The sequence below is a fragment of the Drosophila miranda genome, chromosome XL (genome assembly GCF_003369915.1).
Source record: "Drosophila miranda strain MSH22 chromosome XL, D.miranda_PacBio2.1, whole genome shotgun sequence".
NCBI classification, from domain to species: Eukaryota; Metazoa; Arthropoda; class Insecta; order Diptera; family Drosophilidae; genus Drosophila; species Drosophila miranda.
The window spans coordinates 4,315,924-4,342,574 of NC_046673.1; the positions used below are offsets into that span (position 1 = coordinate 4,315,924).

At 47.6% G+C, this 26,651-nt stretch overlaps 1 protein-coding gene and 4 pseudogenes across 1 annotated transcript; 2 read left to right on the forward strand and 3 right to left on the reverse strand.

Moving 5' to 3' along the window:
- Nucleotides 1–804: 804 nt before the first annotated feature.
- Nucleotides 805–3,572, forward strand: LOC117186836 (annotated as a pseudogene).
- On the reverse strand, nucleotides 3,572–10,051 carry LOC117186838 (annotated as a pseudogene).
- Nucleotides 10,052–12,555: 2,504 nt separating this feature from the next.
- LOC108153836 lies at nucleotides 12,556–16,905 on the reverse strand (annotated as a pseudogene).
- Nucleotides 16,906–19,224: 2,319 nt separating this feature from the next.
- On the reverse strand, nucleotides 19,225–20,403 carry LOC117193520 (annotated as a pseudogene).
- On the forward strand, nucleotides 20,337–22,880 carry LOC117186843 (GTPase-activating protein RacGAP84C-like). Its single transcript, XM_033388152.1, has 2 exons — nucleotides 20,337–20,352; nucleotides 21,849–22,880. The coding sequence occupies exons 1-2, from the start codon at nucleotides 20,337–20,339 to the stop codon at nucleotides 22,877–22,879; spliced, it is 1,047 nt and encodes a 348-aa protein (XP_033244043.1). The 3' UTR covers nucleotide 22,880.
- Nucleotides 22,881–26,651: the final 3,771 nt, after the last annotated feature.

Genomic DNA, 26,651 nt, shown 5'->3' on the forward strand with positions numbered 1-26,651 from the left:
GTGGGGCGAAATTTTGAGATACACGTTTTATAGTAAGATCTAACAGGAGTGCGGATACCAAATTTGGTTACTCTAGCCTTAATAGTCTCTGAGATTTTTGAATATCCCCAGATTTTCGTCCTTTGCGGGGGCGGAAGGGGGTGTGGCGAAATTTTGAAACAAACTCGTCTCGGTCCGATATATTAGGAGTGTGGATACCAAATTTGGTTGCTCTAGCTTTTGTAGTCTCCGAGATCTAGGCGCTAATGTTTTACTCTAAGCAAAGCCGCCTATGCTACGTGTGTGTTAGAGAGAGACAGGGCGAGAAAAAATGAAATTGTTTTCTTGATGCTGGCTATAATAATAATACGATCCAATTCAGATTCCGCAGTCTTAAAGATATGGTCATTCTCTACAACTCTACGTTTTTGGTTTTCTCATATCTTTAAAATTGTGGATGCCACAGATTTTCGTCCTTTGTGGGGGCGGAAGTGGGCGGGGCGAAGTTTTGAAATATTTTTGTAGCAGTGACATATCACAGAAGTCTGGATCCAAAACATCGTTGCTCTAGCTCTTATAGTCTTTGAGCACTAGGCGCTGAAGGGGAAGGACAGACGGACAGACGGACGGACGGACAGACAGACAGGGCTCAATCGACTCGGCTATTGATGCTGATCAAGAATATATATACTTTATGGGGTCGGAAACGATTCCTTCTGGACGTTACACACATCCACTTTTACCACAAATCTAATATACCCCAATACTCATTTTGAGTATCGGGTATAATAAATTTCAGTTAACAATCAAGTGCAACGAAAAGCCATGGCCCTGTATTGCTGGGGCGACGCCTCACACGGTCAATTGGGACTTGGTGGCATCGAGAATGACCAGGTGAGTCTTGTGCACAAGCACACAAGGAATGGAATACATTTGGATACCCCACTAACAAACTGTCGGGCTTGATTTTCTTGTTTTGTTCGTCTGCAGATCCTTGTACCTAGTCAGATAGAGTTTAAGCCCGATTCGCCGGTGCAACAGATTGCCTGCGGACATCGCCACACGCTCTTCCTCACTGCCAACGGGCAGGTGATTGCGGCCTGCGGAAATAGCGATCACCACCAGCTTTTCCACGAGTTGCCCACCAAAAGGCCACGTATGTCGCCGTTTAGTATGTAAATTTCATTAATCGTGTTTTGTAATCTCTTTCAACTAAACTCGAAAATGCGTACCGGGCATAAGACCTGGGATACATGTAGTCGGCTGTGGAATCGAACAAAAGCATAGAAAAAATTGAGGAATGGAAAATAATTTGGAAAATATTCATTCAGTCTCCAGGCCTCGAGTGGGGAGCATCCAAAATTTAAGTTTTTATTTTCGGAAAAAAAAATCAGAAATTCTGTGTTAAAAAAAAAAAAATTGTTGGTTCCTAGTTAACAATTTTTTTGTTACTTTTTGGACTTTTGTTATCTTCTGTCCGTTCCGCATGGACATCAATTCTTGAGCCTTTGGTATTAGCTACATCTACAGACTCACACGAAGTTTGGAATGCGTATGGTGAAGGTATGGGCGATACCTGAACCAATGACCCAAACCTCCAGATCAAAAATATACAGAGACACGTCAATATTACTCTTGGGTGATAAGCAGTAGTCCACTTTCATAGATAATCATTTACACAATATAATAGTGAACATTTCTGGCGGCTTCAAATAAAGAAAGGCGATCGTGATGGTGCCGGGATATCCGAGCTCTGCCGCACTCCAATGCCCCTCTGCAGCTGACGACCATCTTGGGCATCCCACTGGCCACCATCGCATGTGGGGGCAACCATTCTTACCTCATCTCCAAGTCCAGTGCAGTGTTCGGCTGGGGCAAGACTTGCGGCCAGCTGGGGCTCAATGACGAGCAGAATCGTACGTATCCCTCGCAACTGAAGACAATGCGCACGCTGGGCGTGAGATTCGTGACCTGCGGTGACGAGTATTCCGTGTTCCTCACCAACGAGGGAGGCGTCTTCACCTTCGGTGCTGGAAACTACGGCCAGCTGGGGCATGGCGTCAGCTACAACGAGATGATACCCCGCATGGTCATAGAACTGATGGGCAGCACCATCACCCAGGTAGTCTGCGGCAATCGGCACACGCTCGCGCTGGTCCCCTCCGGCGGTCGAGTGTATAGCTTTGGTTTGGGCGCCTCCGGGCAACGCGAAACACTATAAGTCAGACGCTGCCCAAGGTGGTCATCGGTCCCTGGGTCTCGCCCAGTGGCTCCGCATTGATGGAGTCCAGCGAAGGGGCCGATGAATCGGTGGTCATTCGGAAAATCTTCTCCGGCGGAGATCAGTCGATTGTGACGACCACTCTCTACGTGACAAAGGTGCCGCCCGAGAATTTGCGCAGCTACAAGTGGGACAAAGACTCGAGAGACTTCTGCTGCAAAAACGAAACTAATGCTATTTTCTTTCTCTTTGTTGCAGCCCCAAGTCCCAGATCCTTTTGCTGACGGCAGAGGCCACACAGCAGTGCGCGCATATCAAGCAGAGCGACCTGGATCTTCTGCAGTGCATGGAGGTGATCTTCAAGGGTCAGGCGTGCCTGAACGGCTCGTTTCTGCTCTCGAGCGACGAGCATTTTGGCTGCTCTGCACGCAATTATGGACTGGATCTGAAGGCCGCCGAGGTGGCATTCGATCATCTACGAAGTGTGGAGAACGAGAGCATCAAGCAGGTGGTGCGTACATCTTCCATGACAGCCTTGAATCCCCAATCACCAGTCCCTCCACCCCACCCATCTTTGATCCCTCTGTGATCCGATCCGATCCTCAAATGTAGATCTGGGATAATGTAACAAAAGAATTGATTACTTCGCTGGTGGCCTCCCCAGCCGATAAGGAGAGCCTGCGCGTGTACCTGCTGCTGCCGCTGTACCATGAGTTCATGAACTCCAAGCACTACAAGACGCTTCCGGCGCCCCTGGCCAGTGCCATACTGAAACTGACGAAGAATCCGAGCAAGGTGCTACACAAATGGCTGGCCCAAACGCCAGTGGACTACTTCGAGCGCCTGGTTAACATATTTCTGCACGTGGTGATTCACATCATCAGCTTCAAAATGGGTCTGATGGCCATCAGTCCAACGTTGGAGAGTTCCCAAAGGGTGAGGATTTGGATTTGATTCCATTACCGACCACCACCACTAACGCCATCATCCCTTTTAGCTGATGCCATACAATGCTGATTTGGATGTCATATCCGCCGAAAAAATCGGCAGGGTGACACGGTGGAGGGCGGGCTTGACCGCCTGGCGCTCGTGGAGCTGGCGAAAGTTGCGCACTGGACGGCTGTGGAACTCGCGCTGCTTGCGCTCCGCCTCGAGGCACTTGCGCAGCTGCTGCTTCTTCTTGCCCTCGTAGATGTCCTTGAAGCGGTAGACCCGGGGGGTGTGGCAGCCGGCCTTGGCCACCGCCTTCTCCTTGAAGGCCTGTGGCATGGGCTGATCCACACTGGCGTTGCCCCAATCGAATTTTATTTTCACATCAGACATTTTTACTTTTTTCACAACGATTTTACGGATGTGTTTGTGTTATATATGTATATATATATTTTAGCCTAGACCTTGCTCTCGGGTCCATCGGCCACTTGCTTGAACGCCAGGCGTATGCGGGACAGGTAGTGGGAGCAAATGTGTCCGTAGTTCTTGTTGTACCACTCAGGTGTTTTACCCCTGAAAGTAGGCAATTATTATTTGGGTATTTTCCAATGGAAAATATCTTTTTTTTTTTTTTTTTCATGTGGAAAATTTGTATTTTATTGTAAACAAGTTTACTGCTACCTTTCGTGGCAACTTAATCTAGTTTTACATTTAAGGGGAAAAACAATTGATCACAGGAGATACATACTTAAACTTAATGTTACATATATGGAGTAAGTACATACATTATTTAGAATATTTACAAAAAGTTAATGAGATGTTATAGGAGGGATCTAGTAGGGAGATCCAGTGGATGACTCCTTTTGAGTCTTCTTTTCCTTGGCGGGTTAATTAGACGTCTGGCTAGCGCATTAGGGTGACCACCAAGTCGTTGCAAGTACCTTGCTGCATGTAATTGTATAACATCGCCCACTTTGGGAACCTTTAGGTCCCTCTCGATGTCGCTGTTTCGTATGTACCATGGAGCATTGCATATTCGTCGTAGAATTTTTGACTGAGCAACTCTAATTTTATTTAAGTTGGTTTTTGACGCGATGCCGTAAACTTGAAGTGCGTATTTCCATATGGGGCTGAGGATGGACTTGTATATCGTGACTTTGCTGTACAGCGATAGCTTATTTCTTGGTGCAAGTAGCCACGCCATCTTTCCCGCTTTCGCCATCACAGACTGTCGAACCATGGTAGTATGGGTTTTGAAATTTAGTGACCTGTCGAGTACAACACCCAGGTATTTGTACGAGCTCTTGTGCGTAAGTGTGGAGCCCAGCATATTAATGCCTCCGCAAGAAAGTGTTCTCGTAGCAAAAGTAACATTAGCACATTTGCTGCTGTTGATGCCTATGTTCCATTTCTGAGCCCAGACCTCAAAGCTGCTCACATATTGTTGCAGAGCTTCCGTAGCTAGATTTATGCTTGGACTTCTGGTCAGCACTGCAGTGTCATCCGCGTAGGTTGCTATCAACACATCGTCCTCGTCCAACCCAGTTATTACCCTTGAGGAAGGCATATCGGCTGTATATAGGGTATATAACGTTGGTCCAAGAACGCTGCCTTGTGGGACGCCTGCACAGATTGGGCGCTTCGATGATTTTGCTCCATTTACAACAACTCTAAAACTTCTGTCCATTAGAAAGCTACTCACCAGCTGGAATAGCTGCGGCGGCAATATGTTTCTCAGCTTAAAGAGGAGGCCATCATGCCACACCCTGTCAAACGCTTGTTGAATGTCCATAAACACAGCTACCGAATACATTTTTTGCTCCATTGCATCAAGCGCGAAGTTGACCACTCGATGAAGTTGTTCAGGCGTGCCGTGACCTTGTCTAAATCCAAACTGCCACTTTGGAATTCTTTTCTTTACAGGTTCAAGCTGCATGATGCGGTTCAGTATCATTCTTTCCGCCATCTTCCCTAGCGCTGAGAGCAGGCTAATTGGTCTGTAGCCATCGACTTCTGTGTGTTGTTTTTCTGGCTTAGGTACCATGGAGATTAGCGCCATCTTCCAGCAGGTAGGAAAGTGTCCTATCCTAAGAATGCTGTTGAGGAGCAGCACTATAAATAGCAGGGAAAATATCTTAGAAAAGTTCCAAAGTAGCGTTTTTCTCCGATTTTTTTCAATGATGTAAAAACTTACTTGACATCCACTCTGGCCAAATGCATTACTCTAGATCTGCCACTGCCACAGGGCTCGATGAGATAGCGAGAGGCAAGGACCACGCCGCGCACAGCTCCATACAAGGGCTTGGCCTTTGCATTGTCAATGGAGGTCTCCACAATGACACAGGCACCACGTGGCAGATCCGTTTGCCAGGAACTGAAAAACATATATATATAGTATATTGGGGATATTTGGGGGTAGGGATTTCACAACTTACCGCAAGACACAAAAGTCGGTTGTTAGCTGCCCATCGAGGGCGTATTGATAGATCTCCGTGCGATCGTCCAACTTCTTGACTGGCACTGCAGCAGATTTATGTCCCAGGAGGCGCGTTGCTTGATCACGTACTCGAGCACCTCTCGCGGTGGTCCCTCGATTTCCGTGGAACAACGCCACAGGCGCAGGGGATGGCCATCGCCCACCTTCTTGTAGGCGATGTCCACACTGCTGTCATTCGGGGAGTTGATGCTGAACCAGCCACGGGTTCTGTTTGGGAAAGGTTAAGTGTTTAGTTAAGGATTAGTGCCAGCTGGAGATGTGTTAGAGGTTTGCTCACTTCTCTCGACCCTCCTTGATGGTGGCGCTGGTGCACTCGTAGAGGTAGCCCCGCCAGTTGTGGAACTGCATGCCCTCACCGAGGGCCTCCAGGGGCACCGGCTTTGACTCCTCCATGTAGCTGAAGTTGCATTTGGCCAGCTTCTCCTTGCCGGCTGTGTAGATCTGCTTGTAGTGCTCGATCATGAAGGAGAGGCACTCGTGCGAGGCCTTCGCCTCGGCCAGCTCCTTCATGTCTGGCATGCCGGTGCCCTTGCCCTTGCGGCGGGGTGAGGCGGAGACCGAGGCCGATCCGGTGGAAATGGACGAGTGGAAGATGGACTGGGCCAGACACACGCCCAGATTGTTGCTGGTCATTTGGTTCTGGCACGAGTTTCCGGCTACAATGGTGAGGAACTCGAGCAGGACGTACAGGATCTCCCTGTTCTCATCGGGCAGCAGGAGCACGGCACACTGAACGGCATCTAGGCGCACCTCCGCTGGCAGAACTGCAGGGGAAAAGTACATGGATTAGCAGCGGTGGCCACTGAAAAGCGGTCAAGGGTTACTTACGCTGAAAGATTGCCACAAATGTCTCGGACATCTTGGTCGTTAGCAGAGATTCGGGAAGTTCGCGGAAGTACTGCTTGAGCATGTCTGCCACGTCGTAGGCCTGCTGCAGATCGAACACATCCATGCACTCGGCTGTCGAGTCGCGCACTTCGATCTGCTCGCGCAGCTTGATGATCCTCGACTTGCCGCCGCTCTTCCGGAAGAGGCCCACCTGGTCCAGGGCATTCAGCTGGAGCCACCGGAAGGCGGCCCGCACGGCCATGGGCAGGGTCAGACCCTGCTGAACCAGCCACGGGTTCTGTTTGGGAAAGGTTAAGTGTTTAGTTAAGGATTAGTGCCAGCTGGAGATGTGTTAGAGGTTTGCTCACTTCTCTCGACCCTCCTTGATGGTGGCGCTGGTGCACTCGAATGTGCAATATTGTGGATGCAACAGATTTTCGTCCTTTGTGTGGGCGGAAGGGGGTGGGGCGAAATTTTGAGATACACGTTTTATAGTAAGATCTAACAGGAGTGCGGATACCAAATTTGGTTACTCTAGCCTTAATAGTCTCTGAGATTTTTGAATATCCCCAGATTTTCGTCCTTTGCGGGGGCGGAAGGGGGTGTGGCGAAATTTTGAAACAAACTCGTCTCGGTCCGATATATTAGGAGTGTGGATACCAAATTTGGTTGCTCTAGCTTTTGTAGTCTCCGAGATCTAGGCGCTAATGTTTTACTCTAAGCAAAGCCGCCTATGCTACGTGTGTGTTAGAGAGAGACAGGGCGAGAAAAAATGAAATTGTTTTCTTGATGCTGGCTATAATAATAATACGATCCAATTCAGATTCCGCAGTCTTAAAGATATGGTCATTCTCTACAACTCTACGTTTTTGGTTTTCTCATATCTTTAAAATTGTGGATGCCACAGATTTTCGTCCTTTGTGGGGGCGGAAGTGGGCGGGGCGAAGTTTTGAAATATTTTTGTAGCAGTGACATATCACAGAAGTCTGGATCCAAAACATCGTTGCTCTAGCTCTTATAGTCTTTGAGCACTAGGCGCTGAAGGGGACGGACAGACGGACAGACAGACAGGGCTCAATCGACTCGGCTATTGATGCTGATAAAGAATATATATACTTTATGGGGTCGGAAACGATTCCTTCTGGACGTTACACACATCCACTTTTACCACAAATCTAATATACCCCAATACTCATTTTGAGTATCGGGTATAAAAAGAGCGAATGCTATTCTGCCTCGACACTCGGACCCTACTTTCTCTGCTCGACCCTTCAACTGTCAACTTCCATTACTCTTTCCTCAGATACGATCCTTGACCTATAGGTGGCGCGTTTATTTTTCTTTTTCTTCCACCCCAGTGCTGTTAGGACGCACAGATGTACCTGAATTTTGGTCTGCCGAGAAGCTATCCTATTCCCCGAGTGAATTTCCCCAAAGCTACAGGGCACTTTACAAATTCCCCCCTGCCAAAATCAGACTTGGGGTAGCGAGACAGAGCTGTCACACGGCCGAAAGCACAAGGCTGATCCAACCCGTAGCTTAGGTGCCACTACTGCCGCATGTCCTTCGCATGATACCTGCCAATACTTTTACCCTGTAAATCTTCTATTTCATAGATAGAATTCCCTATCTTTTTCTGAACTCTCGCCTTCACAAATACCTTGCCAAGTTTTGCATTGTAACCAGCTGGGAAACTGCTTTGCTTAAAATTTCTCCTAAATACCTCTTGTCCAACTTTATACGACACTTCCCGAGATCTTTTATCATACTGCCGCTGATTTCGCTCATTTTGCTTTTGCATGACCTCGCTGGCCTTTTTCCGGATTACCTCCAGCGAATCTTCTTTCGTAAAACTTGCTGCCCTGTCTTCCAGCAATTTTAACGACCTCAGAAGCGAATAAGTTTCCCCGGATGTGATCATCTGCTGCCCAAACACCATATAGTAAGGAGTAGCCCCTATCCCCGAATGGATTGCCGATCTTAAGGCGCAGCAAATGCTGCTCAGATGCTCATCCCAATCCTTCTGATCCGGTCGAACATATGCTCTAATGGCAGCGATAACCGAGCGACTTACTCGCTCCGATGCATTTGCTTGCGGCGCATGCAGGGCCGTCAACGTATGCTTTACTCTGTGAGTTCTCAATAGATGTTGGAACGCGTCTGCTCTAAGCTGGGAGCCATTGTCTGAGAAAATGGTTTCCGGTACGCCAAACGTGTGGAACAGTTCCTCCTTGAGATATGTACCTTATTACCACCTCTGCTGTTAATTTCTTGACGGGCTTTAGAAAAACAAACTTCGAATAGTGATCTAGTACAATAAATATCCCAACATGTCCGCTTCGCGATCTTGGATATGGCCCCAGAAAGTCGATGTAGAGCCTTTGGAAAATCCTCTGTGATTCCGCCGGTATTCCAAAAGGAGGTCTTAATGTGGTGTTGGGTGGTTTTGTTGTTTTGCATTGACTGCAGGCATTTACATACATATGTGTGTCTTGACGTCATTCACAAGACCCGGCCAATAATAATAGCGCCTGAAACGCTCCAAAGTCTTATGCATCCCTCCATGGGAGGCCAAGGGCCATCAATTTGCAGTGGCTACGCAACGCCCGACGTCACGCTCAGACTGATTTTCTGTCTCTCTTGCACGCACTCTTTGTCGCGTCGCATAATATTATCTCACAACTCACAACGTTCCCCCTCGTTTGTAATGTTTTTGAAAAAATTAATAAATAGCTTTAAAAACGTGTCCTGGAAACCACAAACGTTCTTGCTTTATTAACAATGAATCAATCTATGCACAAACAATTGTTTCATATAAATCGGTAAGTTGGTTAAAAAGATATAGCGGTTTGACTTTGGAAAATTGTTGTACCTATTCAGTTGAGCGGCACTGTAAGTATACAATAAATATATAACACAAAACCCACCCTTTTCTGCTATCTTGCAAAAGCAGAGAGAGAGAGACAGAGAGACACCAGCTGCGGCTGCGCTGTCGGCTGACGTATATTTGTTGTACTCAGAAGCAAGCACATACAAAATCTCACACATGCAGCGACAGCCGATATATCTCTCTCGCTCTTGCAAGGCAGACCTGCGGCGGCGCGACTGCGCTACTTCGAAGTCATTTTCGCAAATGGCGGCGCTGCCAATTGCTATAAAAAGGCGAGCACAGTCGAAGCCACGCGACTTTATTTTTTTTTTTTTAACTGTAAACATCTACTCTTCTAAACCTAGTGCGCAGGGAGTCAGCACCGTGCGCACCATGGCACCCCAGAACCTCCGCAACCACACTTCTCGGAGCGTAATTGAACCTCCGCAACCACACTTCTTGGAGCGTTATTGAACCTCCGCAACCAAAATTCTTGGAGCGTAATTGAACCTCCGCAACCACACTTCTTGGAGCGTAATTGAACCTCCGCAACGAATATTCTTCTCGGGGGCATGGCTTTTGATTATATTAGTCGGTTTAAATTGTTTAAAACTAAATTATTTAAAAGCTAATTTAAACTTCAATTAAATAAACCCTCGGCGGGGATGATGCAGGCACGAGTGCTGTCGGCCACCCCGACGGAGGGCAGGCCGTGCTCCTTGCACATGGCCAGGAGGTCCTTGTTGGTCCTTGTGTCTCCAGGTTCGAGAGCTCCGACATTTCCGCACAAAAACAAAACGGAAAACAGAAACAAAAATCTAGAGCTGACGACCGACTTCTCTGAAAACCTGAAAACCAAATAATGCTCCCAATCGCGTCTCGCCTGGAGTATTGTAATCTGAATATAGTATATTCGCATACATGGTGCTAGCTTATGGTGACTCTAAAAATCTGGCAGCACTGGTATCACCTCAGCCGACTGGATACCGACCGTCTTAGATACTTAAATCTGTTGCTTCTATAGAAAGTTCTAGCTCTGCATCTTCGTTAGTGGAAATCAAGATATCGTCATCAAAAGTTTTAGACTCTGATGCCGACTCACTTGACACATTATCTTTTATAATGTTAATTAACATAGTATCTTCATCGGGCGAACAGTTCCCAGATATTGTAGTGGAAGTTAGAACTTTCATAGAAAGCATTTTACTAATAATTACATTAAATTCATACATAGTTGGATTATTGTTGGTAACACCGCGAGATCTGATTAAATAAAATAAATTTTCTAATGGGTCTTGGTTTAATTTGGATGTAGCAATATAAACGAGGGGGAACGTTGTGAGTTGCTGCGGAGACCGCAACTCTACAGTTATACCCGATACTAAGGGCTCGCGCACACTATAGATGAAAGCGGAGCTGAAATCGGCGCTGAAATTGGAGCTGAAAGCTCACTTGATCTGAGAGCTTTTTCCAGGCAGAATCAGCTTGCAGGTGCGTACATTGTCGGCTGATCTGATTGCTGAAAGCTGAAAGCCATTGCCTCCCTTTGTCTCCTCAAGTGGCATCAAAAGTTATCATTATAATTATTATTATTATATTGTTAATTAATTACTTCACAGCACGTACAGTAGCCAGACGGAAGTTTTCTTCGTTTTTTTTTTATTCCGTGTATTCCACATTTCCGTTATGTATTGTATTCGTATTACTTTTATTTTACGAATTATTATTAAATTTCTCAATTATTCATTATGTTGTATAATAATAAACATTGTGATGTTTTCCTAGCGTTTACTGTACTTGGGGACATAGTATATTATATTTATTATTGACATATGAAAATGGTAAATAATACAACTTTTTTGCCCAATTTATCGCCTGCCAGAAATAAAACTATGATTCAAATATTTTTAATAATCCCGCTTATTCCCCAGCGCTGGGTTAACCGTAATTTCGCTTAACAATGTTTTGCAGCCCATTTTCGATCACTTATGAACCAATACACTTGGACAAAATCAGCAATCAGCTTGCTGAAAAAACAAACATGCTTGATCGATCAAACTAAACTGAGCTGATTTCAGCGAGCTTTTTCAGCTTTCAGCTCAGCTCAGTCTGCAATGTGCGCACTTGCACCGGTGCAGTTTGTTTGTTTTTTCAGAGCTTATAAATCAGCTATCAGCTCCGCTTTCAGCTCCGATTTCAGCTACAGTGTGCGCGAGCCCTAAGTCAGTATGGCTCTCCTCCGGCAGACGCCGCTAATATTAAACGACACGACAAAGAGTGCGTGCGAGAGAGACAGAAAATCAGTGTGAGCGTGACGTCGGGCGCTGCGTAGCCAGTGCAAATTGATTTGTTTCTTTTGGGTATGAAAATGATCCGATCTGATCCAGATTCAGCAGTCTGATAGATATGGTCATTATCTATGATTCTGCGTTTTTAGTTTTCTCGAATCTGCAATATTGTGGATGCAACAGATTTTCGTCCTTTGTGTGGGCGGAAGGGGGTGGGGCGAAATTCTGAGATATACGTTTTATAGTGAGATCTAACAGAAGTGCGGATACCAAATTTGGTTACTCTAGCCTTAATAGTCTCTGAGATTTGTGGATGCCCCAGATTTTCGTGCTTTGCGGGGGCGGAAGGGGGTGTGGCGAAATTTTGATACAAAACGGTCAAGGTCCGATATCACAGAATACCAAAATTGGTTGCCCTGGCTCTTATAGGTTCTGAGATCCTTGAACTCATATTTTGCAATTGGCAAAACCGACCATGAAACCTGTGTGTTAGAGAGAGACAGAGCGTGAAAGAATGAAATTGTTTTCTTGATTCTGGCTATAATAATTATACGATCTGGTTGAAATCATATAAAACATATAGTCATCCTCTACGATTCTGCGTTTTTGGTTTTATCGTATCTTTAAAAACGTGGATGCCACAGATTTTCGTCCTTTGTGGGGTCGGAAAAGGGCGGGGCGAAGTTTTGAAATATTTTTATAGCAGTGACAAATCACAGAAGTCTGGATACAAAATATCGTTGCTCTAGCTCTTATAGTCTTTGAGCACTAGGCGCTGAAGGGGACGGACAGACGGACAGACGGACAGACGGACGGACGGACAGACGGACAGACAGACATGGCTCAATCGACTCGGCTATTGATGCTGATCAAGAATATATATACTTTATGGGGTCGGAAACGATTCCTTCTGGACGTTACACACATCCACTTTTACCACAAATCTAATATACCCCAATACTCATTTTGAGTATCGGGTATAATGATTTTGAGCAGCTGTTTTCACGTGTAATTTTTTCGAGTTTAAATTGTCTGTGTGTATACCGGTCATCGTCCGGGTAATCGCTGGACTGAGGCGCAGGCTGAACCTCCAGAAACTGAACCCAAAAGACATGCGGCAGCAGGAGCAGCTCCTTCAGCACCTTGGTCCAGGTGGTCACATTCTCGACCGTCATGTCGAGATCACCGAACAGTGTTGGTGCCAATATAAGGGCCAGATTGTTGATAGACATCCTTACATTCGGACTGTCAGCCACACGCTTCCAGTGCAGCATGAGGTAGGCGAGAGTGTCGCGATGGTCCTGCTGCAGCATATGCATTACGTGATAGACCTGCTCCTCCACTTCCGTGGGATTACTGTGGCTCGTGGCCCTCTCAAAGTCGCGCCTGTGGTAGATGGGTATCAAGGGATGCACCAGACGGCGGAGGAACTCCTTGATGCAGCAGCACAGGGTGTTTGTGTCCTTGCTACCCAGATGCGGTGTCCACTTGCCACGCAGCAGCTTCTGCCGCAACTGCTTGCACTTCTCCCGCGTCGAGGACAGTCGATAGAGCCCCTCCTGATGCAGCCCACGCCCCTCGATCTCCGTCACACAATGGACTATCAAAGCCGGCAGCATGGGCGCCACCGTGGGTGCATAATCACTGAGGCTCCCACGCTTATTGCTCATCTGCGGCTGTGGGATGCAGTTGACTGTCAGCTGGCGAGAGCAGCCGATGTGGCAGCGCAGCGGACAGGCCCGACAACGCAGGCAAGCCGTTCCAAAGCCAATCCTTTTCTCGCAGTGAACACAGTTGCCCACGTGGAAGTAATTGGACTTCACCTTGAAATTGTGCTCACGCAGTAGACCGGAGTGGGACTGGGAGCAGGTGGTATAGCAGTCGTCCAGGCCATCTCTGGACAGTCCATCGCCGGTACTCGGATTCATGTCAATGCCATTGTCCAGCGTCTCAATGGATTGAGATCTGTACATGCGAAAATGTTCGGTTAGATCATGGTAGGAGCTAAACTCCCTCAACAATCCCACTCTGCTCTGCATGGCTTGACGTTCGGACACCAAATGAAAAAGTCCAAGAAAACGTTCTGAATCCAGCTGTTTGTTGTTTTTCAGTTGTTGCCGTTTACCTCCGCCTTGAGTCAGCGGCTGAACCTCCAGAAACTGAACCCAAAAGACATGCGGCAGCAGGAGCAGCTCCTTCAGCACCTTGGTCCAGGTGGTCACATTCTCGACCGTCATGTCGAGATCACCGAACAGTGTTGGGGCCAATATAAGGGCCAGATTGTTGATAGACATCCTTACATTCGGACTGTCAGCCACACGCTTCCAGTGCAGCATGAGGTAGGCGAGAGTGTCGCGATGGTCCTGCTGCAGCATATGCATTACGTGATAGACCTGCTCCTCCACTTCCGTGGGATTACTGTGGCTCGTGGCCCTCTCAAAGTCGCGCCTGTGGTAGATGGGTATCAAGGGATGCACCAGACGGCGGAGGAACTCCTTGATGCAGCAGCACAGGGTGTTTGTGTCCTTGCTACCCAGATGCGGTGTCCACTTGCCACGCAGCAGCTTCTGCCGCAACTGTTTGCACTTCTCCCGCGTCGAGGACAGTCGATAGAGCCCCTCCTGCTGCAGCCCACGCTCCTCGATCTCCACAATGGACTATCAAAGCCGGCACCATGGGCGCCACCGTGGGTGCATAATCACTGAGGCTCCCACGCTTATTGCTCATCTGCGGCTGTGGGAAGCAGTTGACTGTCAGCTGGCGAGAGCAGCCGATGTGGCAGCGCAGCGGACAGGCCCGACAACGCAGGCAAGCCGTTCCAAAGCCAATCCTTTTCTCGCAGTGAACACAGTTGCCCACGTGGAAGTAATTGGACTTCACCTTGAAATTGTGCTCACGCAGTAGACCGGAGTGGGACTGGGAGCAGGTGGTATAGCAGTCGTCCAGGCCATCTCTGGACAGCCCATCGCCGGTACTCGGATTCATGTCAATGCCATTGTCCAGCGTCTCAATGGATTGAGATCTGTACATGCGAAAATGTTCGGTTAGATCATGGTAGGAGCTAAACTCCCTCAACAATCCCACTCTGCTCTGCATGGCTTGACGTTCGGACACCAAATGAAAAAGTCCAAGAAAACGTTCTGAATCCAGCTGTTTGTTGTTTTTCAGTTGTTGCCGTTTACCTCCGCCTTGAGTCAGCGGCTGAACCTCCAGAAACTGAACCCAAAAGACATGCGGCAGCAGGAGCAGCTCCTTCAGCACCTTGGTCCAGGTGGTCACATTCTCGACCGTCATGTCGAGATCACCGAACAGTGTTGGGGCCAATATAAGGGCCAGATTGTTGATAGACATCCTAACATTCGGACTGTCAGCCACACGCTTCCAGTGCAGCATGAGGTAGGCGAGAGTGTCGCGATGGGCCTGCTGCAGCATATGCATTACGTGATAGACCTGCTCCTCCACTTCCGTGGGATTACTGTGGCTCGTGGCCCTCTCAAAGTCGCGCCTGTGGTAGATGGGTATCAAGGGATGCACCAGACGGCGGAGGAACTCCTTGATGCAGCAGCACAGGGTGTTTGTGTCCTTGCTACCCAGATGCGGTGTCCACTTGCCACGCAGCAGCTTCTGCCGCAACTGTTTGCACTTCTCCCGCGTCGAGGACAGTCGATAGAGCCCCTCCTGCTGCAGCCCACGCTCCTCGATCTCCACAATGGACTATCAAAGCCGGCACCATGGGCGCCACCGTGGGTGCATAATCACTGAGGCTCCCACGCTTATTGCTCATCTGCGGCTGTGGGAAGCAGTTGACTGTCAGCTGGCGAGAGCAGCCGATGTGGCAGCGCAGCGGACAGGCCCGACAACGCAGGCAAGCCGTTCCAAAGCCAATCCTTTTCTCGCAGTGAACACAGTTGTCCACGTGGAAGTAATTGGACTTCACCTTGAAATTGTGCTCACGCAGTAGACCGGAGTGGGACTGGGAGCAGGTGGTATAGCAGTCGTCCAGGCCATCTCTGGACAGCCCATCGCCGGTACTCGGATTCATGTCAATGCCATTGTCCAGCGTCTCAATGGATTGAGATCTGTACATGCGAAAATGTTCGGTTAGATCATGGTAGGAGCTAAACTCCCTCAACAATCCCACTCTGCTCTGCATGGCTTGACGTTCGGACACCAAATGAAAAAGTCCAAGAAAACGTTCTGAATCCAGCTGTTTGTTGTTTTTCAGTTGTTGCCGTTTACCTCCGCCTTGAGTCAGCGGCTGAACCTCCAGAAACTGAACCCAAAAGACATGCGGCAGCAGGAGCAGCTCCTTCAGCACCTTGGTCCAGGTGGTCACATTCTCGACCGTCATGTCGAGATCACCGAACAGTGTTGGGGCCAATATAAGGGCCAGATTGTTGATAGACATCCTAACATTCGGACTGTCAGCCACACGCTTCCAGTGCAGCATGAGGTAGGCGAGAGTGTCGCGATGGGCCTGCTGCAGCATATGCATTACGTGATAGACCTGCTCCTCCACTTCCGTGGGATTACTGTGGCTCGTGGCCCTCTCAAAGTCGCGCCTGTGGTAGATGGGTATCAAGGGATGCACCAGACGGCGGAGGAACTCCTTGATGCAGCAGCACAGGGTGTTTGTGTCCTTGCTACCCAGATGCGGTGTCCACTTGCCACGCAGCAGCTTCTGCCGCAACTGCTTGCACTTCTCCCGCGTCGAGGACAGTCGATAGAGCCCCTCCTGCTGCAGCCCACGCTCCTCGATCTCCACAATGGACTATCAAAGCCGGCACCATGGGCGCCACCGTGGGTGCATAATCACTGAGGCTCCCACGCTTATTGCTCATCTGCGGCTGTGGGATGCAGTTGACTGTCAGCTGGCGAGAGCAGCCGATGTGGCAGCGCAGCGGACAGGCCCGACAACGCAGGCAAGCCGTTCCAAAGCCAATCCTTTTCTCGCAGTGAACACAGTTGCCCACGTGGAAGTAATTGGACTTCACCTTGAAATTGTGCTCACGCAGTAGACCGGAGTGGGACTGGGAGCAGGTGGTATAGCAGTCGTCCAGGCCATCTCTGGACAGTCCATTGCCGGTACTCGGATTCATGTCAATGCCATTGTCCAGCGTCTCAATGGATTGAGATCTGTACATGCGAAAATGTTCGGTTAGATCATGGTAGGAGCTAAACTCCCTCAACAATCCCACTCTGCTCTGCATGGCTTGACGTTCAGACACCAAATGAAAAAGTCCAGCTGTTTGTTGTTTTTCAGTTGTGTTTCAGTCTCCGCCCATTTTCAGTATGTGGTGTTGATTTTTGTGGCCCAGTCTATACGACTCTGAAAATTCGTGGAAGGCCCCCTTATAAGTCCTACATAGCGTTATTTGTCTGTTTTGCGTCCAAGGCGGTTCATTTAGAAATTGTCTCCGATTTGACGACTAATTCCTTCTTGTTGGCATTCCAAAGGTTCGTCGGTCGTCGAGGATGTCCGCAACGCGTGAACTGCGACAACGCGACAAATTTCGTCGGAGCAAGTCGCCACTTCAGCGAACTGCGGAGGAAGATAGAGGCGGAAGCGGACGCGATACGCGCATTTGCGTCAAGAAGCGGGTGCGAGTTTGCCTTCATACCGCCTCGAGCACCGCACATGGGCGGACTTTGGGAGGCCGGTGTGAAGTCTGCCAAGGGCCTACTCCTACGGGCTGTCGGAAGCGCTCTTCTCACCGCAGAGGAGCTGGAGACCGTGCTGGTCTCCAGCCCTCCAGCCCTCGAGCCCTAAGGGCTCGCGCACACTATAGCTGAAAGCGGAGCTGAAATCGGCGCTGAAATCGGAGCTGAAAGCTCAGCTGATCTGAGAGCTTTTTTCAGGCAGAATCAGCTTGCAGGTGCGTACATTGTCGGCTGATCTGATTGCTGAAAGCTGAAAGCCATTGCCTTCCTTTGTCTCCTCAAGTGGCATCAAAAGTTATCATTATAATTATTATTATTATATTGTTAATTAATTACTTCACAGCACGTACAGTAGTACAGACGGAAGTTTTCTTCGTTTTTTTTTATTCCGTGTATTTCAACCACATTTCCGTTATGTATTGTATTCGTATTACTTTTATTTTACGAATTATTATTAAATTTCTCAATTATTCATTATGTTGTATAATAATAAACATTGTGATGTTTTCCTAGCGTTTACTGTACTTGGGGACATAGTATATTATATTTATTATTGACATATGAAAATGGTAAATAATACAACTTTTTTGCCCAATTTATCGCCTGCCAGAAATAAAACTATGATTCAAATATTTTTAATAATCCCGCTTATTCCCCAGCGCTGGGTTAACCGTAATTTCGCTTAACAATGTTTTGCAGCCCATTTTCGATCACTTATGAACCAATACACTTGGACAAAATCAGCAATCAGCTTGCTGAAAAAACAAACATGCTTGATCGATCAAACTAAACTGAGCTGATTTCAGCGAGCTTTTTCAGCTTTCAGCTCAGCTCAGTCTGCAATGTGCGCACTTGCAACGGTGCAGTTTGTTTGTTTTTTCAGAGCTTATAAATCAGCTATCAGCTCCGCTTTCAGCTCCGATTTCAGCTACAGTGTGCGCGAGCCCTAAGTCAGTATGGCTCTCCTCCGGCAGACGCCGCTAATATTAAACGACACGACAAAGAGTGCGTGCGAGAGAGACAGAAAATCAGTGTGAGCGTGACGTCGGGCGCTGCGTAGCCAGTGCAAATTGATTTGTTTCTTTTGGGTATAAAAATGATCCGATCTGATCCAGATTCAGCAGTCTGATAGATATGGTCATTATCTATGATTCTGCGTTTTTAGTTTTCTCGAATCTGCAATATTGTGGATGCAACAGATTTTCGTCCTTTGTGTGGGCGGAAGGGGGTGGGGCGAAATTCTGAGATATACGTTTTATAGTGAGATCTAACAGAAGTGCGGATACCAAATTTGGTTACTCTAGCCTTAATAGTCTCTGAGATTTGTGGATGCCCCAGATTTTCGTGCTTTGCGGGGGCGGAAGGGGGTGTGGCGAAATTTTGATACAAAACGGTCAAGGTCCGATATCACAGAATACCAAAATTGGTTGCCCTGGCTCTTATAGGTTCTGAGATCCTTGAACTCATATTTTGCAATTGGCAAAACCGACCATGAAACCTGTGTGTTAGAGAGAGACAGAGCGTGAAAGAATGAAATTGTTTTCTTGATTCTGGCTATAATAATTATACGATCTGGTTGAAATCATATAAAACATATAGTCATCCTCTACGATTCTGCGTTTTTGGTTTTATCGTATCTTTAAAAACGTGGATGCCACAGATTTTCGTCCTTTGTGGGGTCGGAAAAGGGCGGGGCGAAGTTTTGAAATATTTTTATAGCAGTGACAAATCACAGAAGTCTGGATACAAAATATCGTTGCTCTAGCTCTTATAGTCTTTGAGCACTAGGCGCTGAAGGGGACGGACAGACGGACAGACGGACGGACGGACAGACGGACAGACAGACATGGCTCAATCGACTCGGCTATTGATGCTGATCAAGAATATATATACTTTATGGGGTCGGAAACGATTCCTTCTGGACGTTACACACATCCACTTTTACCACAAATCTAATATACCCCAATACTCATTTTGAGTATCGGGTATAATGATTTTGAGCAGCTGTTTTCACGTGTAATTTTTTCGAGTTTAAATTGTCTGTGTGTATACCGGTCATCGTCCGGGTAATCGCTGGACTGAGGCGCAGGCTGAACCTCCAGAAACTGAACCCAAAAGACATGCGGCAGCAGGAGCAGCTCCTTCAGCACCTTGGTCCAGGTGGTCACATTCTCGACCGTCATGTCGAGATCACCGAACAGTGTTGGGGCCAATATAAGGGCCAGATTGTTGATAGACATCCTTACATTCGGACTGTCAGCCACACGCTTCCAGTGCAGCATGAGGTAGGCGAGAGTGTCGCGATGGTCCTGCTGCAGCATATGCATTACGTGATAGACCTGCTCCTCCACTTCCGTGGGATTACTGTGGCTCGTGGCCCTCTCAAAGTCGCGCCTGTGGTAGATGGGTATCAAGGGATGCACCAGACGGCGGAGGAACTCCTTGATGCAGCAGCACAGGGTGTTTGTGTCCTTGCTACCCAGATGCGGTGTCCACTTGCCACGCAGCAGCTTCTGCCGCAACTGTTTGCACTTCTCCCGCGTCGAGGACAGTCGATAGAGCCCCTCCTGCTGCAGCCCACGCTCCTCGATCTCCACAATGGACTATCAAAGCCGGCACCATGGGCGCCACCGTGGGTGCATAATCACTGAGGCTCCCACGCTTATTGCTCATCTGCGGCTGTGGGAAGCAGTTGACTGTCAGCTGGCGAGAGCAGCCGATGTGGCAGCGCAGCGGACAGGCCCGACAACGCAGGCAAGCCGTTCCAAAGCCAATCCTTTTCTCGCAGTGAACACAGTTGCCCACGTGGAAGTAATTGGACTTCACCTTGAAATTGTGCTCACGCAGTAGACGGGAGTGGGACTGGGAGCAGGTGGTATAGCAGTCGTCCAGGCCATCTCTGGACAGTCCATCGCCGGTACTCGGATTAATGTCAATGCCATTGTCCAGCGTCTCAATGGATTGAGATCTGTACATGCGAAAATGTTCGGTTAGATCATGGTAGGAGCTAAACTCCCTCAACAATCCCACTCTGCTCTGCATGGCTTGACGTTCAGACACCAAATGAAAAAGTCCAGCTGTTTGTTGTTTTTCAGTTGTGTTTCAGTCTCCGCCCATTTTCAGTATGTGGTGTTGATTTTTGTGGCCCAGTCTATACGACTCTGAAAATTCGTGGAAGGCCCCCTTATAAGTCCTACATAGCGTTATTTGTCTGTTTTGCGTCCAAGGCGGTTCATTTAGAAATTGTCTCCGATTTGACGACTAATTCCTTCTTGTTGGCATTCCAAAGGTTCGTCGGTCGTCGAGGATGTCCGCAACGCGTGAACTGCGACAACGCGACAAATTTCGTCGGAGCAAGTCGCCACTTCAGCGAACTGCGGAGGAAGATAGAGGCGGAAGCGGACGCGATACGCGCATTTGCGTCAAGAAGCGGGTGCGAGTTTGCCTTCATACCGCCTCGAGCACCGCACATGGGCGGACTTTGGGAGGCCGGTGTGAAGTCTGCCAAGGGCCTACTCCTACGGGCAGTCGGAAGCGCTCTTCTCACCGCAGAGGAGCTGGAGACCGTGCTGGTCGGGATCGAGGCGGTACTCAACTCGCGCCCGCTAGGACCCCTAGGACGCGCTGACTCCCGGGCACCTGCTGACAGGCGGGTCGCTCATCGCACCCCCAGCACCCAGGACCCCGGACCAGGAGGGTCTGAGCTGCTTAAAGCGATGGCGGCTTGTCTCGTCAGCCAGGCAAATGTTCTGGCAGCGATGGTCCCGGGAGTATGTGCTGGGATTGCAAATAAGATGCAAGTGGCACCAGGAGGAGCCAAACATAAAGGAAGGCGACCTCGTAATCGTCGCCGAGGACAACCTGCCCCCTCAACAGTGGCTCCTCGGAAGGGTGGTCGGAACAACCGCCGGGCAGGACGGAAGGGTCAGAGTGGTCGACCTAAGGACGAGCAGCGGAGCCACGTTCAGGAGGCCAATCCACAAATTGGCGCTTCTGCCAATGGTTTGAAGCCTTCCAGGCCTTCAACGGGGCCGGTGTAGCGCCATTTGGATAATAATAATTGTTATTAGGATAGTATTTCATGAAGTCTAGTGTAAGTTAGGATAGGGCAAAGCGGGAGCGCAATAAAAGCTCCCGCTCTCGCTCTTGGCGAATTCGCCCCGCTTTGCCACCGTAGGTAAGGTAGGCACAGAAGAAATTGTTTTAATATATGAAGTAAGTCGAGAAAAATCCATGAAATCGAACGCACGCACTCCTTTTTTTTCGTCGTATTAAAATACAAAATTGCAGTCACCCAAGTTGTTTCGGTATCGTTATTTAGAAATAATATTCTAAAACAGGTGAAACCGAAAAATGCCGTTGTTTGATGGGCTTAGCGTTTCCCGTATCTATCACATGGCTCAGAATCGATGTCTTACCGAGACCAGAAACAGCAAAGGAAGGAAACTGATCCACTATTGTTTTTAAAGCGAATTCTTGGGCAGGTGACAAGATGTGTTTATTCTAAAATGCCTCTATTCCTGCTATCTGTAACGGCAATGGTAATAGGTTAAAAAATCTATCCCCAAGTATAAGTCTTGTACAGATCTCAATCCATTGAGACGCTGGACAATGGCATTGACATGAATCCGAGTACCGGCGATGGACTGTCCAGAGATGGCCTGGACGACTGCTATACCACCTGCTCCCAGTCCCACTCCGGTCTACTGCGTGAGCACAATTTCAAGGTGAAGTCCAATTACTTCCACGTGGGCAACTGTGTTCACTGCGAGAAAAGGATTGGCTTTGCAACGGCTTGCCTGCGTTGTCGGGCCTGTCCGCTGCGCTGCCACATCGGCTGCTCTCGCCAGCTGACAGTCAACTGCATCCCACAGCCGCAGATGAGCAATAAGCGTGGGAGCCTCAGTGATTATGCACCCACGGTGGCGCCCATGCTGCCGGCTTTGATAGTCCATTGTGTGACGGAGATCGAGGGGCGTGGGCTGCATCAGGAGGGGCTCTATCGACTGTCCTCGACGCGGGAGAAGTGCAAGCAGTTGCGGCAGAAGCTGCTGCGTGGCAAGTGGACACCGCATCTGGGTAGCAAGGACACAAACACCCTGTGCTGCTGCATCAAGGAGTTCCTCCGCCGTCTGGTGCATCCCTTGATACCCATCTACCACAGGCGCGACTTTGAGAGGGCCACGAGCCACAGTAATCCCACGGAAGTGGAGGAGCAGGTCTATCACGTAATGCATATGCTGCAGCAGGACCATCGCGACACTCTCGCCTACCTCATGCTGCACTGGAAGCGTGTGGCTGACAGTCCGAATGTAAGGATGTCTATCAACAATCTGGCCCTTATATTGGCCCCAACACTGTTCGGTGATCTCGACATGACGGTCGAGAATGTGACCACCTGGACCAAGGTGCTGAAGGAGCTGCTCCTGCTGCCGCATGTCTTTTGGGTTCAGTTTCTGGAGGTTCAGCCTGCGCCTCAGTCCAGCGATTACCCGGACGATGACCGGTATACACACAGACAATTTAAACTCGAAAAAATTACACGTGAAAACAGCTGCTCAAAATCATTATACCCGATACTCAAAATGAGTATTGGGGTATATTAGATTTGTGGTAAAAGTGGATGTGTGTAACGTCCAGAAGGAATCGTTTCCGACCCCATAAAGTATATATATTCTTGATCAGCATCAATAGCCGAGTCGATTGAGCCATGTCTGTCTGTCCGTCTGTCCGTCTGTCCGTCCCCTTCAGCGCCTAGTGCTCAAAGACTATAAGAGCTAGAGCAACGATATTTTGTATCCAGACTTCTGTGATTTGTCACTGCTATAAAAATATTTCAAAACTTCGCCCCGCCCTTTTCCGACCCCACAAAGGACGAAAATCTGTGGCATCCACGTTTTTAAAGATACGATAAAACCAAAAACGCAGAATCGTAGAGGATGACTATATGTTTTATATGATTTCAACCAGATCGTATAATTATTATAGCCAGAATCAAGAAAACAATTTCATTCTTTCACGCCCTGTCTCTCTCTAACACACAGGTTTCATGGTCGGTTTTGCCAATTGCAAAATATGAGTTCAAGGATCTCAGAACCTATAAGAGCCAGGGCAACCAATTTTGGTATTCTGTGATATCGGACCTTGACCGTTTTGTATCAAAATTTCGCCACACCCCCTTCCGCCCCCGCAAAGCACGAAAATCTGGGGCATCCACAAATCTCAGAGACTATTAAGGCTAGAGTAACCAAATTTGGTATCCGCACTTCTGTTAGATCTCACTATAAAACGTATATCTCAGAATTTCGCCCCACCCCCTTCCGCCCACACAAAGGACGAAAATCTGTTGCATCCACAATATTGCAGATTCGAGAAAACTAAAAACGCAGAATCATAGATAATGACCATATCTATCAGACTGCTGAATCTGGATCAGATCGGATCATTTTTATACCCAAAAGAAACAAATCAATTTGCACTGGCTACGCAGCGCCCGACGTCACGCTCACACTGATTTTCTGTCTCTCTCGCACGCACTCTTTGTCGTGTCGTTTAATATTAGCGGCGTCTGCCGGAGGAGAGCCATACTGACTTAGGGCTCGCGCACACTGTAGCTGAAATCGGAGCTGAAAGCGGAGCTGATAGCTGATTTATAAGCTCTGAAAAAACAAACAAACTGCACCGGTGCAAGTGCGCACATTGCAGACTGAGCTGAGCTGAAAGCTGAAAAAGCTCGCTGAAATCAGCTCAGTTTAGTTTGATCGATCAAGCATGTTTGTTTTTTCAGCAAGCTGATTGCTGATTTTGTCCAAGTGTATTGGTTCATAAGTGATCGAAAATGGGCTGCAAAACATTGTTAAGCGAAATTACGGTTAACCCAGCGCTGGGGAATAAGCGGGATTATTAAAAATATTTGAATCATAGTTTTATTTCTGGCAGGCGATAAATTGGGCAAAAAAGTTGTATTATTTACCATTTTCATATGTCAATAATAAATATAATATACTATGTCCCCAAGTACAGTAAACGCTAGGAAAACATCACAATGTTTATTATTATACAACATAATGAATAATTGAGAAATTTAATAATAATTCGTAAAATAAAAGTAATACGAATACAATACATAACGGAAATGTGGAATACACGGAATAAAAAAAAAACGAAGAAAACTTCCGTCTGGCTACTGTACGTGCTGTGAAGTAATTAATTAACAATATAATAATAATAATTATAATGATATCTTTTGATGCCACTTGAGGAGACAAAGGGAGGCAATGGCTTTCAGCTTTCAGCAATCAGATCAGCCGACAATGTACGCACCTGCAAGCTAATTCTGCCTGGAAAAAGCTCTCAGATCAAGTGAGCTTTCAGCTCCAATTTCAGCGCCGATTTCAGCTCCGCTTTCAGCTATAGTGTGCGCGAGCCCTTAGTATCGGGTATAACTGTAGAGTTGCGGTCTCCGCAGCAACTCACAACGTTCCCCCTCGTTTATATTGCTACATCCAAATTAAACCAAGACCCATTAGAAAATTTATTTTATTTAATCAGATCTCGCGGTGTTACCAACAATAATCCAACTATGTATGAATTTAATGTAATTATTAGTAAAATGCTTTCTATGAAAGTTCTAACTTCCACTACAATATCTGGGAACTGTTCGCCCGATGAAGATACTATGTTAATTAACATTATAAAAGATAATGTGTCAAGTGAGTCGGCATCAGAGTCTAAAACTTTTGATGACGATATCTTGATTTCCACTAACGAAGATGCAGAGCTAGAACTTTCTATAGAAGCAACAGATTTAAGTATCTAAGACGGTCGGTATCCAGTCGGCTGAGGTGATACCAGTGCTGCCAGATTTTTAGAGTCACCATAAGCTAGCACCATGTATGCGAATATACTATATTCAGATTACAATACTCCAGGCGAGACGCGATTGGGAGCTTTATTTGGTTTTCAGGTTTTCAGAGAAGTCGGTCGTCAGCTCTAGATTTTTGTTTCTGTTTTCCGTTTTGTTTTTGTGCGGAAATGTCGGAGCTCTCGAACCTGGAGACACAAGGACCAACAAGGACCTCCTGGCCATGTGCAAGGAGCACGGCCTGCCCTCCGTCGGGGTGGCCGACAGCACTCGTGCCTGCATCATCCCCGCCGAGGGTTTATTTAATTGAAGTTTAAATTAGCTTTTAAATAATTTAGTTTTAAACAATTTAAACCGACTAATATAATCAAAAGCCATGCCCCCGAGAAGAATATTCGTTGCGGAGGTTCAATTACGCTCCAAGAAGTGTGGTTGCGGAGGTTCAATTACGCTCCAAGAATTTTGGTTGCGGAGGTTCAATAACGCTCCAAGAAGTGTGGTTGCGGAGGTTCAATTACGCTCCGAGAAGTGTGGTTGCGGAGGTTCTGGGGTGCCATGGTGCGCACGGTGCTGACTCCCTGCGCACTAGGTTTAGAAGAGTAGATGTTTACAGTTAAAAAAAAAAAAATAAAGTCGCGTGGCTTCGACTGTGCTCGCCTTTTTATAGCAATTGGCAGCGCCGCCATTTGCGAAAATGACTTCGAAGTAGCGCAGTCGCGCTTGCAAGAGCGAGAGAGATATATCGGCTGTCGCTGCATGTGTGAGATTTTGTATGTGCTTGCTTCTGAGTACAACAAATATACGTCAGCCGACAGCGCAGCCGCAGCTGGTGTCTCTCTGTCTCTCTCTCTCTGCTTTTGCAAGATAGCAGAAAAGGGTGGGTTTTGTGTTATATATTTATTGTATACTTACAGTGCCGCTCAACTGAATAGGTACAACAATTTTCCAAAGTCAAACCGCTATATCTTTTTAACCAACTTACCGATTTATATGTAACAATTGTTTGTGCATAGATTGATTCATTGTTAATAAAGCAAGAACGTTTGTGGTTTCCAGGACACGTTTTTAAAGCTATTTATTAATTTTTTCAAAAACATTACAAACGAGGGGGAACGTTGTGAGTTGTGAGATAATATTAAGCGACGCGACAAAGAGTGCGTGCAAGAGAGACAGAAAATCAGTCTGAGCGTGACGTCGGGCGTTGCGTAGCCACTGCAAATTGATGGCCCTTGGCTTCCCATGGGGGGCTGCATAAGACTTTGGAGCGTTTCAGGCGCTATTATTATTGGCCGGGTCTGGTGAATGACGTCAAGACACACATATGTAAATGCCTGCAGTCAATGCAAAACAACAAAACCACCCAACACCACATTAAGACCTCCTTTTGGAATACCGGCGGAATCACAGAGGTTTTTCCAAAGGCTCTGCATCGACTTTCTGGGGCCATATCCAAGATCGCGAAGCGGACATGTTGGGATATTTATTGTACTAGATCACTATTCGAAGTTTGTTTT